Below are 13,322 nucleotides of genomic sequence, written 5' to 3' on the forward strand. Positions count from 1 at the left end.
TCCGTGGGTACAGTTCTAAGCGCAGGGATATTTATTTTTTTTAAAAATTTTTATGCAATTTATATCGCGCACATATTCAAGGCGCAGGGATTTATTTATGCCGTGTGAGATGGAATTTGTTTACACAATACATCACGCATTCACATCGGCCAGCAGATCGCAGCCATTTCGGCGCATATCCTACTTTTCACGGCCTATTATTCCAAGTCACACGGGTATTTTGGTGGACATTTTTATCTATGCCTATACAATTTTGCCAGGAAAGACCCTTTTGTCAATCGTGGGATCTGTAACGTGCACACCCCAATGTAGTGTACACTTCTGTCCTGTGTGTGGCGCACGTTATATGTCACGTTATATGGCGTACGTTATCTCTCATCTCCTCTCTGTTTGGGCGTTCCACAGGGATCAGTTCTAGGCCCAGTTTTATTTGTACTATACACCACTCCTCTCTCTGCCGTCATCAAGCAACACGCAGTCAATCACTACCTCTTTGCAGACGACACACAACTCCAACAAGCATGCAAGCCTACAGAAATCCAAGCGCTGACGCAAACTCTCCAAAACTGCACTTCAGATATTAAATCATGGATGACAAACCGTCGCGATATAACCTTGAACGGTTGAAAACGACGTTAAACACCAAATAAAGAAAGAAAGAAAGAATGGATGCTCAAGTTAAATGATGACAAGACTGAAGTCCTTCTTTTCTCTGGATCTTCCTCTTCGACCACTTCCTTTCCAGCCTCCATCACAGTAGGTTCTGGTGACATTTCTTTCTCTGATAGTGCTAGGAATCTCGGGTTCATCATGGACTCCCACCTCTTAATGAAACAACACATACAAAAAGTCTGTCAGACATGTTACTTTGAGATCAGAAGAATAGGTTCCATAAGAAAATTTCTCACTGTTGATGCCACTAAAACTCTCGTTACATCCTGCATTCTGTCTAGATTAGATTACTGCAACTCCCTTCTCATTGGCTGCCTTGACTCCACTCTCCAACCCTTGCAAAAAGTACAACACTCTGCTGCACGTCTCATTTTCAGAGCACAGCATCGGCAACCCTGCACTCCTCTCATGAGAGAACTTCACTGGCTTCCTGTGTCTGAACGTATTACTATAAGGTATAAAGCTGCCTGCTTCTGCTACAAGATCGATCATCTCTGAATTGGCACCTGCCTATCTTTCGGAACTGGTCTCCCTCGATCTACACTCCCTCTCGCACCCTTCGTTCTTCTGATAATGCCCGACTTCTCCGTCAAGGTCGCTTTAAACGCAAGGCTCATGGCTTCCGCACGTTTTCGTATTATGGCCCTCAGTTATGGAATTCAATCCCCTTTCAACTACGTCACTCTCCATCCATTTCATCTTTTAAGTCCAATTTGAAAACTCACTTGTTCCAACAACATTACAGATAGTTCCTTAGCATAGAGTCTGGGGATGTGAGATGTGCAGTTTAAATCTGACAGTGATTGTATGAATTTTGTATACATGTATTGTTGTCATGCGCTTTGAACTTCTGATATGCCCGTTATTATTATAAAGCAGCACCGCCCTGATATGGCCCCTCGTGGTCGGCTGGGCATTAAGCAAACAAACAAACAAACTTTGTGCCCATTACATTTAAGAATTGCTCATACGTTGCTACCCAACCCTTTTGATTCAGGCGAAGCAGTATTCGCTGTGAGGTTGATAGCCGTAGTCTGGACAACTCGACAAAACGTGGAATACCTACGTCCGACAAAGGCAACAATACGTCATCATGGCGACCACAACCCCAAAAGTCGGTTCAGCCACGGACGTCAACGGATTTAAGATAAGTGAGTTGATGTTCTGGTATTTTTATAACGATTATGTTGTTGTCTTGCCCAATACAAAAAAAGCTAAACTTAAGTTTCTCAAGCTTAAACTACTTTTCTTTGCCAAAGGATACATTTTGTTCTAAAATGACTTTTTTTAATCTGCGCTGATTGTGTTTTGTTTTCTATTCTGCGCGGATTTTGTGTTCTATTGAAGTAAACAAATATCATTAATTCTAATGTGCTTGTGGTTATGAGAAGCCTTTTGCATACTATGCGAGTCCACTCTCTCTTTATTATGCTGGAAGTGGTAAACAATTAATTGTAGGGCAATGTTGACATCACAACCCTGTATACAACAGTGTTCTGCATTTTGTTTTCATTTTCTTGTGTGCCATATAGCATCTCTTTTGTTTACGATTTCAAACCCAACCTAGGATGTTCTTTGGAAATTCTTACGTCTTTCTAATGCAAGCAAACATACGGTGACGCGAAACCGCAAAAACGCAAACGAGAAATGAACACTCCCTGAGACGAGTATCCTAAGACAGAACAGTACAGTCGAAGGGAGATAATTGTAATTCGTGTAGCAGATATGACAGGTCTTCACTATTAAGGCCTGGGATACCAGGATTGTGAACTTCGTCGCGGTTACAATATTGACGGAAGACAGGTGAGATGTTTTCTTCTTGATAGAAATGTCAGCAAACAAACACATGCACGTTCGTGTTTTTGAGGAAAATGACGACCCTCCCTGTGGTGTCTGTGTGCAGGCACAAAAAAGGGTCTGACACAATTCTTGAGAGCAATTCACCCAGGCTTTCTTGCTTATGTCGACCCTCGTCACAGCAGGCTTCTGGACATTATGATACAAAATGAACTGCTGACTGATAGTGACCAAGAATCTCTGTCTGGAAAAGGTGTTTATGTCCGCAGAGACCAGGTAGACAAACATTTTACTTCAGTAGTAGTAGTAATTTTGCAATTTTGTTTTCATGTGATCAACTGTTTCAGTGATTGGTTGAGTGACTGATTAATAAAACGATTGATGATATTATTGTTTCATACAATGTCTCATCATTTCCTTGTCTACATGTACTTGCATTTATATGTATTTGTTTGCTGACTTGTTTGTTTGGTTGGTCGGTTAATTGCCCCAGCCTGTTTTGTTACTACCCTTGCCACATATATACTTTGTGAAGTGGCTCAGGATCAAGAAAGTCTTGAATCAAATCAAGCTCTTCAGATATAAATGGTATTGTTGTTTGTGCACGTCGTGTATTTTGGGGATCTATCCTGAACTAAAGTTTATTTGCAAACTGTCAAAACAGTCATATATAATGAAGCATCATCGGATTTCCAGGAAACTTACTTTTGTAAACGTTGATTCTTATTCAGATTTTGAATTAAAGTTTTAGAATAATTTTTGATTTTGAACTAATAATGTATTTTTCACTTTGTTTCAGGCGCGAAAGTTATGGTTTTCTTTCCACAAAATGCGTGTACGGGATTTCACATGTACTGTTCTTCCCGAACTCTGCTCCAACTTTCCCCACATCTTGCCGGAAGAGTGGACGGACATCAATGAAGACGGACCAGACGAGGAATACTGTTTTCGTCACGACATCACGGACAAAATTCGACCAGCCACAATGGCAGATTTGCTGTTCGACTGTCATTGTCTCAGTCTCGAGGACTACAAGTAGGTATATAATCATCTTGGATAGAATGCAAAGTTGTCATTTTTTAATACAGTTTAAACAGCTAATCAACTTGTGTCGTTGCAGGAATCATGTCGTGCAGTTAAAATTTTAAGCTCCTGAAATGTAAGCTGTAAGGAATGAATACATTATTGTGAATAAAATCATTGCTATCACTTTTGCGCGGATTGGTTAGCAAATACTGTCGTCACACACATAATTTCGAGTGTTGTGTGTGTCGTCTCGCCACGCGGATGTTGAGTAGTCATTGACTCATCTTTCTTCTTTTAATTTTTATTTTGTATTAATGATTTTGAAATGTTTGCCGTCTATCCCTTTCCGATTTCTACTTGACAAATGTTATCCTTTCATCTCGGAGACATTTCCTTTTAACATTCGGGCTTTGCTACCCTTTTATCGAGGTCCACTGATAATTTTAGTGTTTTGGTACACAGAGAGAGAGAGAGAGAGAGAGAGAGGGAGAGAGAGAGAGAGAGAGAGAGAGAGAGAGAGAGAGAGAGAGAGAGAGAGAGAGAGAGAGAGGGAGGGAGGGAGGGACAGAGTTTTTCTTGTGATGCCTTAGCTATAGAGACATCATTTTGCTTCTCTGATTCTTCTGAAGGGACCTCTCTGAGATCAACGTCAATCAGGAGATGATATGGGAAGCGCTGTTCGAAGCAGTACGACGCAAAACCACGGGAGACACAGAACAGGCACTGCGTGGACTTTTGACCAAACGCAAAGTGGATGTGCCCAACAACTTGATGGACCTCTTGTCAAGCGGTATTCCATGTACATGTCACCGTTCTGAACAGCGACTGTTGACATCCATAACAACAGCTACTTCAGAAGAAAAGGTAAAGAATAAAACAATGTTATGTAACAAGGCAAATCAGAATAAAGAATTATCATTATTGTTTGTTTGTTAACAAGTTTTAGGCTGGCAGTCCTCCGAACAAGTTGTTTAAAATACAATCATGTACTTCGAAAATTGTTTTCACGGTTTTAACTTCTCTAAATCAACTGACACCATCTTTGCATCGTTAGATAACTCAGCAAAACTGAATATAATTCCAAAGATTTTCTTTTAACATTCTACACCGACACTGACACAATATATTGGCCTACACCTCTTTCAATGGGGTGGGGGGGGGGGGGGTACACTAGAATCACAAGAAAAATAGAAGACATATAAAATACAAACGTATGCAAAATACACCATGGTTTGTTAGAAGCATACCTCCATCAAGAATCATGCAAACTAATGGTGTGTAATATATACAACCGAACAATAGAAGAAGATCTACAGAGACAAGTAAATATCATTATTGCTTAACATTGACAGTCTTTACTGAAATGCAAAACAAAACCGCTTTGCTAAATCTACAATTGTTTCTGAACCTAACCTGGTTACTGGTGTGTTTTCGTTTTATTTAATTGTTTCTGTGTCTTTCTTTTGGAACATGATAACGCTTGTTTTCTGTTGACTTTTAAAAACAGTATCTGTGGATATTTATCTGTGAAATAGTCTATAGAAAAGTAGTGCTCAAGAAAGGCCTCAAGGCTTGATGACGTCGGTAAGACGTAACAAATATCGTTTCACGCCCTTTCTTGTCTGACGTGTTAACCATCACCATTACTTTGTTGTTCTTATCCATATTCCTCACAAGTTGTTGTTCACATGTTTTGCCTGTGCACACAGCAACATAGCTTTCACAACAAATGACGTTATGCAAAACATTAGATAATTATAAGATCAATGCGTAAAAAATATCTGTTTTGAATAAGTTCGGCGATACGCCGAGCGAAAACAAACTTGAGCAAAAATACCTCTTGTAAAGGATTAATGTTTGTGTCAAACTGGGAATTAAGAAAGAACTGAGAGAAAAACACGCACCTGACTTGCTCAGACAGTTAAGAAGGCAGTACTACCTAGTGAGTGGTGCATTTTCTTTTATGTTGGTGGCATGTTGCCTGAATATTTTTCAATTTCCATAAAATTTGGTCACAAGTCAAATCATACATTCAATATTAAGAGACAATAAATATATATTGCAAGAATTAGTTTATTGATGTATGAAAATTAAATAATAAGAAAATACCTTCAAGGGCACAGCTAATACAGTGTGTGTGGTTCTACACTAATCATCATAAAAAAAACTAAACACATACATTTAGCTGTAGAACTTTGTGATGCGCCTAGTTATAGTGAAACCAAGTACATTGCCAGAAGGGTAATTCATTTCCCTACCGTTTGCAACAAAGAGTTTCATTTTTCATCAATTAGTTTGTATCCAGTGTACCAAAGACCTAGGACACCCCCCAAGAGCAAATTCGCAAAAGTAAATTTGCAGACACTAAAATACACAAAAAATCAAAATAAGCAAGAGGGACCCTGGTTTTTTACATTTTTTTATTTGTTTATCTCAAATTGAAGAAGAACTAATTTTCTACCCATACAAATTGATTTGGTTCAGCTGTTGTGCCTAGCAGTGTTGTTTTGCCATTTTGAAGAAGACTGGTGTCAGCCTCGTCAGAAGCTGTGAAAGGCTTGATTTCACGTCATTTTGTGTGGGCTATGTGGGTAAAAAAACCCGTAGTTTGGTAATGGCTAGTTGTATTGCTTTTAAATTTGACATGAATATTGTTAATACAATTGCAAAAAGTGTGTAAAATATCATGGCGTTTTGATGAGTTTTTTTGACGAAATGGAACTTTTCAGAAAAGTTTGATTAAATTGTGATAACTCTTTTTAGTGTAGTTGCAAAAATGCAGCATTTTGCACACTTTAACACAAATGAATATTACAATTAGGGATCAATTTTGGTACAAAAGCAGCAACGCGCTTGGGTGGTATGGAAATGTGAACGCAAAACAACAAATACGAAAAACAGGTCTTCCAACATCAAAACCCAGTCCAGCGCAGCAGACTGAACTGGCACGCTTTTTATTGCTATGAGTGACGTGCAAGTTCAGTCTGCTGCGCTGGACTTGGTTTTGATGTTGGAAGACCTGTTTTTCGTAATTGTTTTTTTTCTCAAAATCTAAGACAGTTTTTTTTTCCAACACGTTTTATTACCAATTCAGTGCCCCATATGGCTTTTTGACCTATCAGGACGGATTCTAGGTGACCCTCTAAATGTTATAACGTTCAGACAGGGACCCTTTTTGGTTATCAAGCTAAATATTAACAAGACAAAGTAAAAAATTAAATCAACGTTATCAGCGTGATTTATTCTAAAGAATGACACTTCAAATGCTGTCATATAACACTCTCTTTATCTAAAATATATCGAAAAACGAGTTTTGTCGGTGGGTGTTTTACGGAACAGCAAGGTACCGTCCATCCTCTGAGTGTGCAATACCGACCCGCTCACTTGAAATCTAAATTATCTAAGTTCGGAAAAATCAAGTGAAACTCGCTTTACGTCAAATGTATCTTTACGTCATTTACCATCCGTCTGGAGTCGGTTCTAAATCTGTCGCTCTCTGTTCAACAAGAAAAGCGAAGCAACCGAAACGCATGTTCAACATCGTTTATCTTGTGAGATTGTTGTGTGTCAAACGCATTTGACCTGTGGATATTCATCACGTCAGGTGTGTTACTCTGATTGGCTGACCCAGGTCACGATAATTCTTTGACTGACAGGCATAATCAGGTAGGAACGCTCAAGTTCCCATTGCGGCTGTTCTGTCTAATTCGTGGGGACGCTTCGACATTTCTTTTGGTCGAATTAAACAGTAATAAAACCGGTATTTCTAATATGCTGACTGTTAGCAAATGACAACAGACATGTCTCACAAGCGATATCAGCATTCGCCTAAAAGGCTCATGCTTGATATCTTTTTTTTCGACATGTCTGTTATTTTGCTAACAGTCAGCATATTACTATAGAAATAACTCATACTAAATACAACACAGCGTACTGATATCAGTATCATCCATGATTATCAACATCAAAACGAGATGAATTATAATATGCAAATAACAATTCAAGATATAAAGAATATATATTGACCTCAAAATGTTTTGTTCTGTTTTGTAAAGGTAATGGAGAGAGAGACAGACAGACAGACAGACAGAGAAAGACAGAGACAGACTGACAGGCAGACAGACACAGACAGACAGACAGACATACTGATGCAGGTTTCATTTTATTGGCGATGGCCTAAAAGGGAGAACTACAGATAGATAGACAGGCTGCAACAGCAATGACGGATTTAATGTTAGTATATTTTTTACGCTCATGTCATTCTTTTATTCCAACAGATCACAAAATGGTTCATGATGTCTCACAGCAAGGGAGGATCAACAGTACATGGCGATTTGTGCACCACGGTTGATGGCCTCAGTATTGCTGAACGCGACACGGACTCTCTCTTTGGAAGCGGGGAAGGCAGCTTCTTCGGTCAAAATCCAACAAGAGCAAAGCCACCATTTTCTGGTAAATGTTTGATGGATTTCCTGTGCGGAGAAAACTACAGACTGTTTGGCAAGGTTATATAAAAACTCAAAAACTCTGATTTCAATGAAAACACTCTTCAGTGAGAATCCTACACTAGCCAATGAAAAGGGCAAAAAACTAAAGAAATAACTAAATGAAATGTATCAGTGAACTGACATTTTTTTCTGTTTCAGAGGATTTTTTTAGGATAGTCCTTATTGGTAAAACCGCAGCGGGAAAGAGCACAACTGGAAACACTATTCTTGGAGAGAATGTCTTCGACACTGACCAAGCCGTCTTCCCTTCGAGCCGTAACTGTAAGAAAATGACCACGAAACGGAATGGCACGAAGATAGAGGTACGTGCCTGTCATCTTTTCTAACGTTTGTGCTTTACACAGAATTAACAAGTCGCGTAAGGCGAAAATACAATATTTAGTCAAGTAGCTGTCGAACTCACAGAATGAAACTGAACGCAACGCAACGCAGCAAGACCGTATACTCGTAGCATCGTCACTCCACCGCCCGTGGCAAAGGCAGTGCCCGTGGAATTGACAAGAAGAGCGGGGTATTCGTTGCGCTGAGAAGGATAGCACGCTTTTCTGTACCTCTCTTCGTTTTAACTTTCTAAGCGTGTTTTTAATCCAAACATATCATATCTATATATTTTTGGAATCAGGAACCGACAAGGAATAAGATGAAAGTGTTTTTAAATTGATTTGGAAACAAATATTTTGATAATAATTTTTATATATTTAATTTTCAGAGCTTGTTTTTAATCCGAATATAACATATTTATATGTTTTTGGAATCAGCAAATGACGGAAAATAAGATAAACGTAAATTTGGATCGTTTTATACATTTTTATTTTTTTTTACAATTTTCAGATTTTTAATGAACAAAGTCATTAATTAATTTTTAAGCCACCACGCTGAAATGCAATACCGAAGTCCGGGCTTCGTCGAAGATTACTTGACCAAAATTTCAACCAATTTGGTTGAAAAATGAGGGCGTGACAGTGCCGCCTCAACTTTCACGAAAAGCCGGATATGACGTCATCAAAGACATTTATCCAAAAAATGAAAAAAACGTTCGGGGATTTCATACCCAGGAACTCTCATGTCAAATTTCATAAAGATCGGTCCAGTAGTTTAGTCTGAATCGCTCTACACACACACACACACAGACAGACACACACACACACACACACACACACGCACATACACCACGACCCTCGTTTCGATTCCCCCTCGATGTTAAAATATTTAGTCAAAACTTGACTAAATATAAAAACACAGATATGTGCCGATTTTCTCATTCGCGAAACATAAAGAGCAAAAACCATGGCATTGTGGTGTTGTTTGGAAGAACGTACAAAGTATAAACGAATAAAACATGTAAGTTATAGAGAAAACGTAAAGAAAGTACTTGGAACTTACGTCACTGACACTTCCTATTTTGCGTTCTTGGGCTGAGACTCCCTTCGAAAACTCGTGGGGGGTTTTGCCATACGCCGATTCCGGGGGATGCGTGCTTGGTATTTCCGTGTTTCTATAACCCACCGAACTCCGACGTGGATTACAGGATCTTTTTCGTGCGCAATTGGTCTTGTGCTGGTATGTACACACGAAAGGGGATAAGGCACTATCCAGTCTGCACATACATGACACATGACTGACACATATGAATATGAGGGACGTTTTCAAATGTCTTTAATCTCAGTCGTTTCAGCGGTGATTTAATTATGTAATTTCATCTTGATAGGCAAGAATTTACACATTAATGGTAGGGGGAGGGCCCCTAATATGGACCACATTTTGTTCTATGCTGATAACTAGCTTGTTTTCTTACGAAGAAGTATCATGTTGTGCATCGTTTTGTGCTGGGTAGGTTTTCTTTCTCTCATTAGTAAACCGATATGCTCTATTTAAAGCGACTTGAATTTGATAGACATTCAGCAAAAATTAAATACAGAAAAAGTAACAACTGGTTCATGAAGAGGTCATCACAAATCATTGTGAGCATGCTTCAAAATAATATGATACAGCTCAATGTGCGAGTCAGACTAATTCAAATATGCGTCAGATTTATTTGTTTAGGGTCGATGAGAACATTATTTAAAGCGCAATAAGATACTATAGAAACTTATACAAATCAGAGAGAAAATAAATGAAATTATCATATTTTACCAAAAGAATACTGTTTGGCATATTTGTTTTCAAAGCTTGAGAGCTAGTCATAGGTTATTTTCAGCAAGCTTCTTAATGCATGATAGAAACCAGTCTATATCTTTTTTTCTTCTATTTGTTGAAGTCGGTTTTGTATTAGGGGACACACACACACTTTAAGATTTTGACATTATTTTTGTTTGCGCTAGAAAGACGGGACCAAGACTACTAAAATGTAACAGTTACAGTCTTATCTGTCATACATAGACAACTTTGTGTGTTTCCATGCACTGTGTCTTTGGACAGGAAATAGTCCGTTTTTAGGGTCAAATTTTAGAGTGAACACTGCCCGTAGTGTAAACAAGTTAAAAGGTTTTGTGTTTTTTGCGTCCGCAACTTATTTTGACATGTTCAAATTACCCAGAGAGAGTCAATGTTGCAAATAATATTGTATATATAATATAGTACCGTTCATTTGTCAGATCGAAGGGTGGTCCATATTAGGGGCCCTTCCGGTACTACAGCCACAAATATTGCTATGATTAGTAGTGAGATGAGTTATTGTTTTTAAATTGTAAATCAATGAGTGTATTTCCCGTGTACTTTACAGATACAGGACACCCCAGGCGTGTGCAGCACACACGCGGCTCATGAGAAGATCTGTGTCACCATCGTGCAGGCTGTCGCCGGCATGCATCCGGGTCCTCACGCCATCTTGTATGTCGTCAGAGTGGGCCGCTACACGGCTGAAGAGTATGACGCCTACAAGCGCATAAAAGCTCTGTTCGACGAAAACATCACCAAGTACACAATTGTCCTGTTCACTCACGGAGACATGCTGGAACACAACCGGAAGTCCATCGAAGACCTGCTTGGTAAAGGCGCGCCCAAAGAGCTGCAGGAGGTGTTGAAAGAGTGCAGTAACCGCTACATCGTCTTCAACAACAAGGAGCGCGACACGCACGCCCAGGTGGAGCAACTCCTGTCCATGGTGAGACACATGGTGGCTCAGAACGGCGGTCAGGCCTACTCGTGTCCCAAGTACGGTCAGATCGGTAAGGGCATAGAGGAGGAGGTGGCCAGGAGACTGCAGGAGGTGGATAAGAAAGATCTCGACCTACAAATGTTCCTCCAGCAGCTGGAGAAGCATATTCACAAAGTCAATGAGCAGTTACGAAAGAACGAACCAGGGAGACAGCGCCGTATGGAAGCGGAGAAACAGAAGCGACAGCAACTGGAAGATTAGCTGCAGGACTACAAAAGGGATCGGGAGCAAGAGGAGAAATTCCACCAAGAAGAACTGCAGCGTCTGAAGAAGAAAATAGAACAAAGGATGACGGAGATGTAGAGACAGAGAGCTGAAGAGGTGGCGGAAAAGATGAGACAGCGCGAGCAGGAGATGCAGGACGCGATGAAGCAGCAGGAGGAACGTCTGGCGAAACAACGAGAGCAAGACGAAGAGAGAAGAGGAGAGATGGAGAAACAGAGGCAGGAGTTTGCACAGCAGATAGAGGAGCAACGCCGCCAAGACAGAGAGGAGCTGCAGAAGAGGGAAGAGGAGAGGGAAAGACTGTGGCAGGAGAAGAGAGACGAAGAAAAGGCAGCGGCCAAGAAACGAGAGGAGGACCACGAAAGGGAGATGGGGAAGCTGAAAGAGAACATCGTCAACAAGGAGGAGTCCAACTTCATCGAGCAGGCCGTCAGTACCATCGCTGGGATTGCCAGGGTAGCCCTCAAGGTGTTTTTCAAGATTTGAAAAGGCGCAACACGAAACAGCAGGAGCGAAACTTGCCATGAAAGGTTGAAAAAAATGACATTAGGACAGATAATTGTCACAGAAGAAGAATGAAACCAAAAAAGCGAAAAAAAGAAAGGTAATCTATTGGAACGATTACTGATAAACATTGCAACACCCAATCTTTCTTGTGTTTTGTATTCATGATTTTGGAACAATAACATTGTATCTGTTTCGGATATTATACAGAAGAGGCATAGTTCCCCTTGGGTATCAATGAACTAATTTTTTTATTTTTGCTCTATCAAATGCTCTACATTTTCTTGGAGCCTTCAATGCCAATTAGATACAAATATTTTTACAAATTATACTGACTTTTGCAGTCTGCTTCTGTGTTCAAGCAATGTTGGGCGCATGCTGACGCATGTTTTTCGTGTGTGTGTTGATGAAATAATCTGAAAACTGTATGCTACTCATGCGCGTATTCTGCAGCTTAGTTTAGTAAAACGCGCTTTTGCCTCAAGGCCTCATTCATTTTAGCATTTTTTCCTGAAAAAAAGAAAAAAGTAAATTGTTTGAATAATTCCCGACTAAAGGAAAAGCCAACATGATCCGAATGGACTTGTCCGAAATGTTTGTCCTGTGTACAGCGAGTTGATATTGTTGTTAGTCCATGTCGATGTTTATCATGTCGATGCAAGTGCTTATCACATGAAACTCTGCACATATCCATGTGCATTAATGCTTTATACTGACGTTGCTGGCTAACCTCTGATTTGTTTCCACAAAAGTATATTTGCCACAGAGATAATTATTGACCTCTTTGGCTGTTGTCCGGTTTTTTTCTGCCAGCTCTTAGCAGACACAGCCTTCTGTTTGTCTATTTGTCTGCATTTACCTGTCTCCGTTTCTCTTGGAGGTAATTACATTTGTTGTTGTTGGTAAGGATGTCAGTTGCCGTGAGTTTTGTTGGTGCAGCTTTCAGTAATTAAGTAAGAAGAAGAAGCAACATCCATAGCTAATCAAGTAATCGCCTTTCATTATAATTTGTTGTGTATATTCTTCGATTACTTTAAAGACCTGTAGGTCGAAGATCTAGCTGATATCTTGTTTGGTCTTGAATTAAAAGTTGTTTAAACTTACATTTGCTGTATTTTGTTGATATTCCATTTTGTCAAGTTTTGCCTATTGTTTTCAGATGGGATTCCAGAGGAGGGTGATGGTGGTGGTGGTGGTGGTGGTGTGTGTGTGTGTGTGTGTGTGTGTGTGTGTGTGTGTGTGAATGTGTGTGTGTATTTCTGTGTGTCTGTGTTTGAGCGATTCCCAGAAACTAATGGGCAGATATTCACGAAAGTGTACATACAAACACATACAGATGATATTCTCAAACAGTTTATCTTTTTTTCTCACAAATATCTTTAAAGACGTCATACCCGGCATTTTGTTGAAGTTGAGGCGGCACTGTGACGACC

At 39.8% G+C, this 13,322-nt stretch overlaps 1 protein-coding gene across 1 annotated transcript in view; it reads left to right on the forward strand.

Annotated features, from left to right (window-relative positions):
* The window catches only part of LOC138979043 (uncharacterized), a 13,467-nt gene extending 475 nt beyond the window's left edge, over positions 1-12,992 (forward strand). Inside the window, exons 2-9 of the mRNA XM_070351854.1 lie at positions 1,670-1,823; positions 2,576-2,745; positions 3,269-3,504; positions 4,125-4,359; positions 7,773-7,947; positions 8,142-8,305; positions 10,726-11,358; positions 11,464-12,992. Of these exons, the coding sequence (XP_070207955.1) occupies positions 1,766-1,823; positions 2,576-2,745; positions 3,269-3,504; positions 4,125-4,359; positions 7,773-7,947; positions 8,142-8,305; positions 10,726-11,358; positions 11,464-11,871 (2,079 nt within the window). The 5' untranslated portion in view covers positions 1,670-1,765 and the 3' untranslated portion in view covers positions 11,872-12,992. The remainder of the gene's footprint in view (positions 1-1,669; positions 1,824-2,575; positions 2,746-3,268; positions 3,505-4,124; positions 4,360-7,772; positions 7,948-8,141; positions 8,306-10,725; positions 11,359-11,463) is intronic.
* Positions 12,993-13,322: the final 330 nt, after the last annotated feature.

Source organism: Littorina saxatilis, linkage group LG10 (assembly GCF_037325665.1).
Source record: "Littorina saxatilis isolate snail1 linkage group LG10, US_GU_Lsax_2.0, whole genome shotgun sequence".
Lineage (NCBI taxonomy): Eukaryota > Metazoa > Mollusca > Gastropoda > Littorinimorpha > Littorinidae > Littorina > Littorina saxatilis.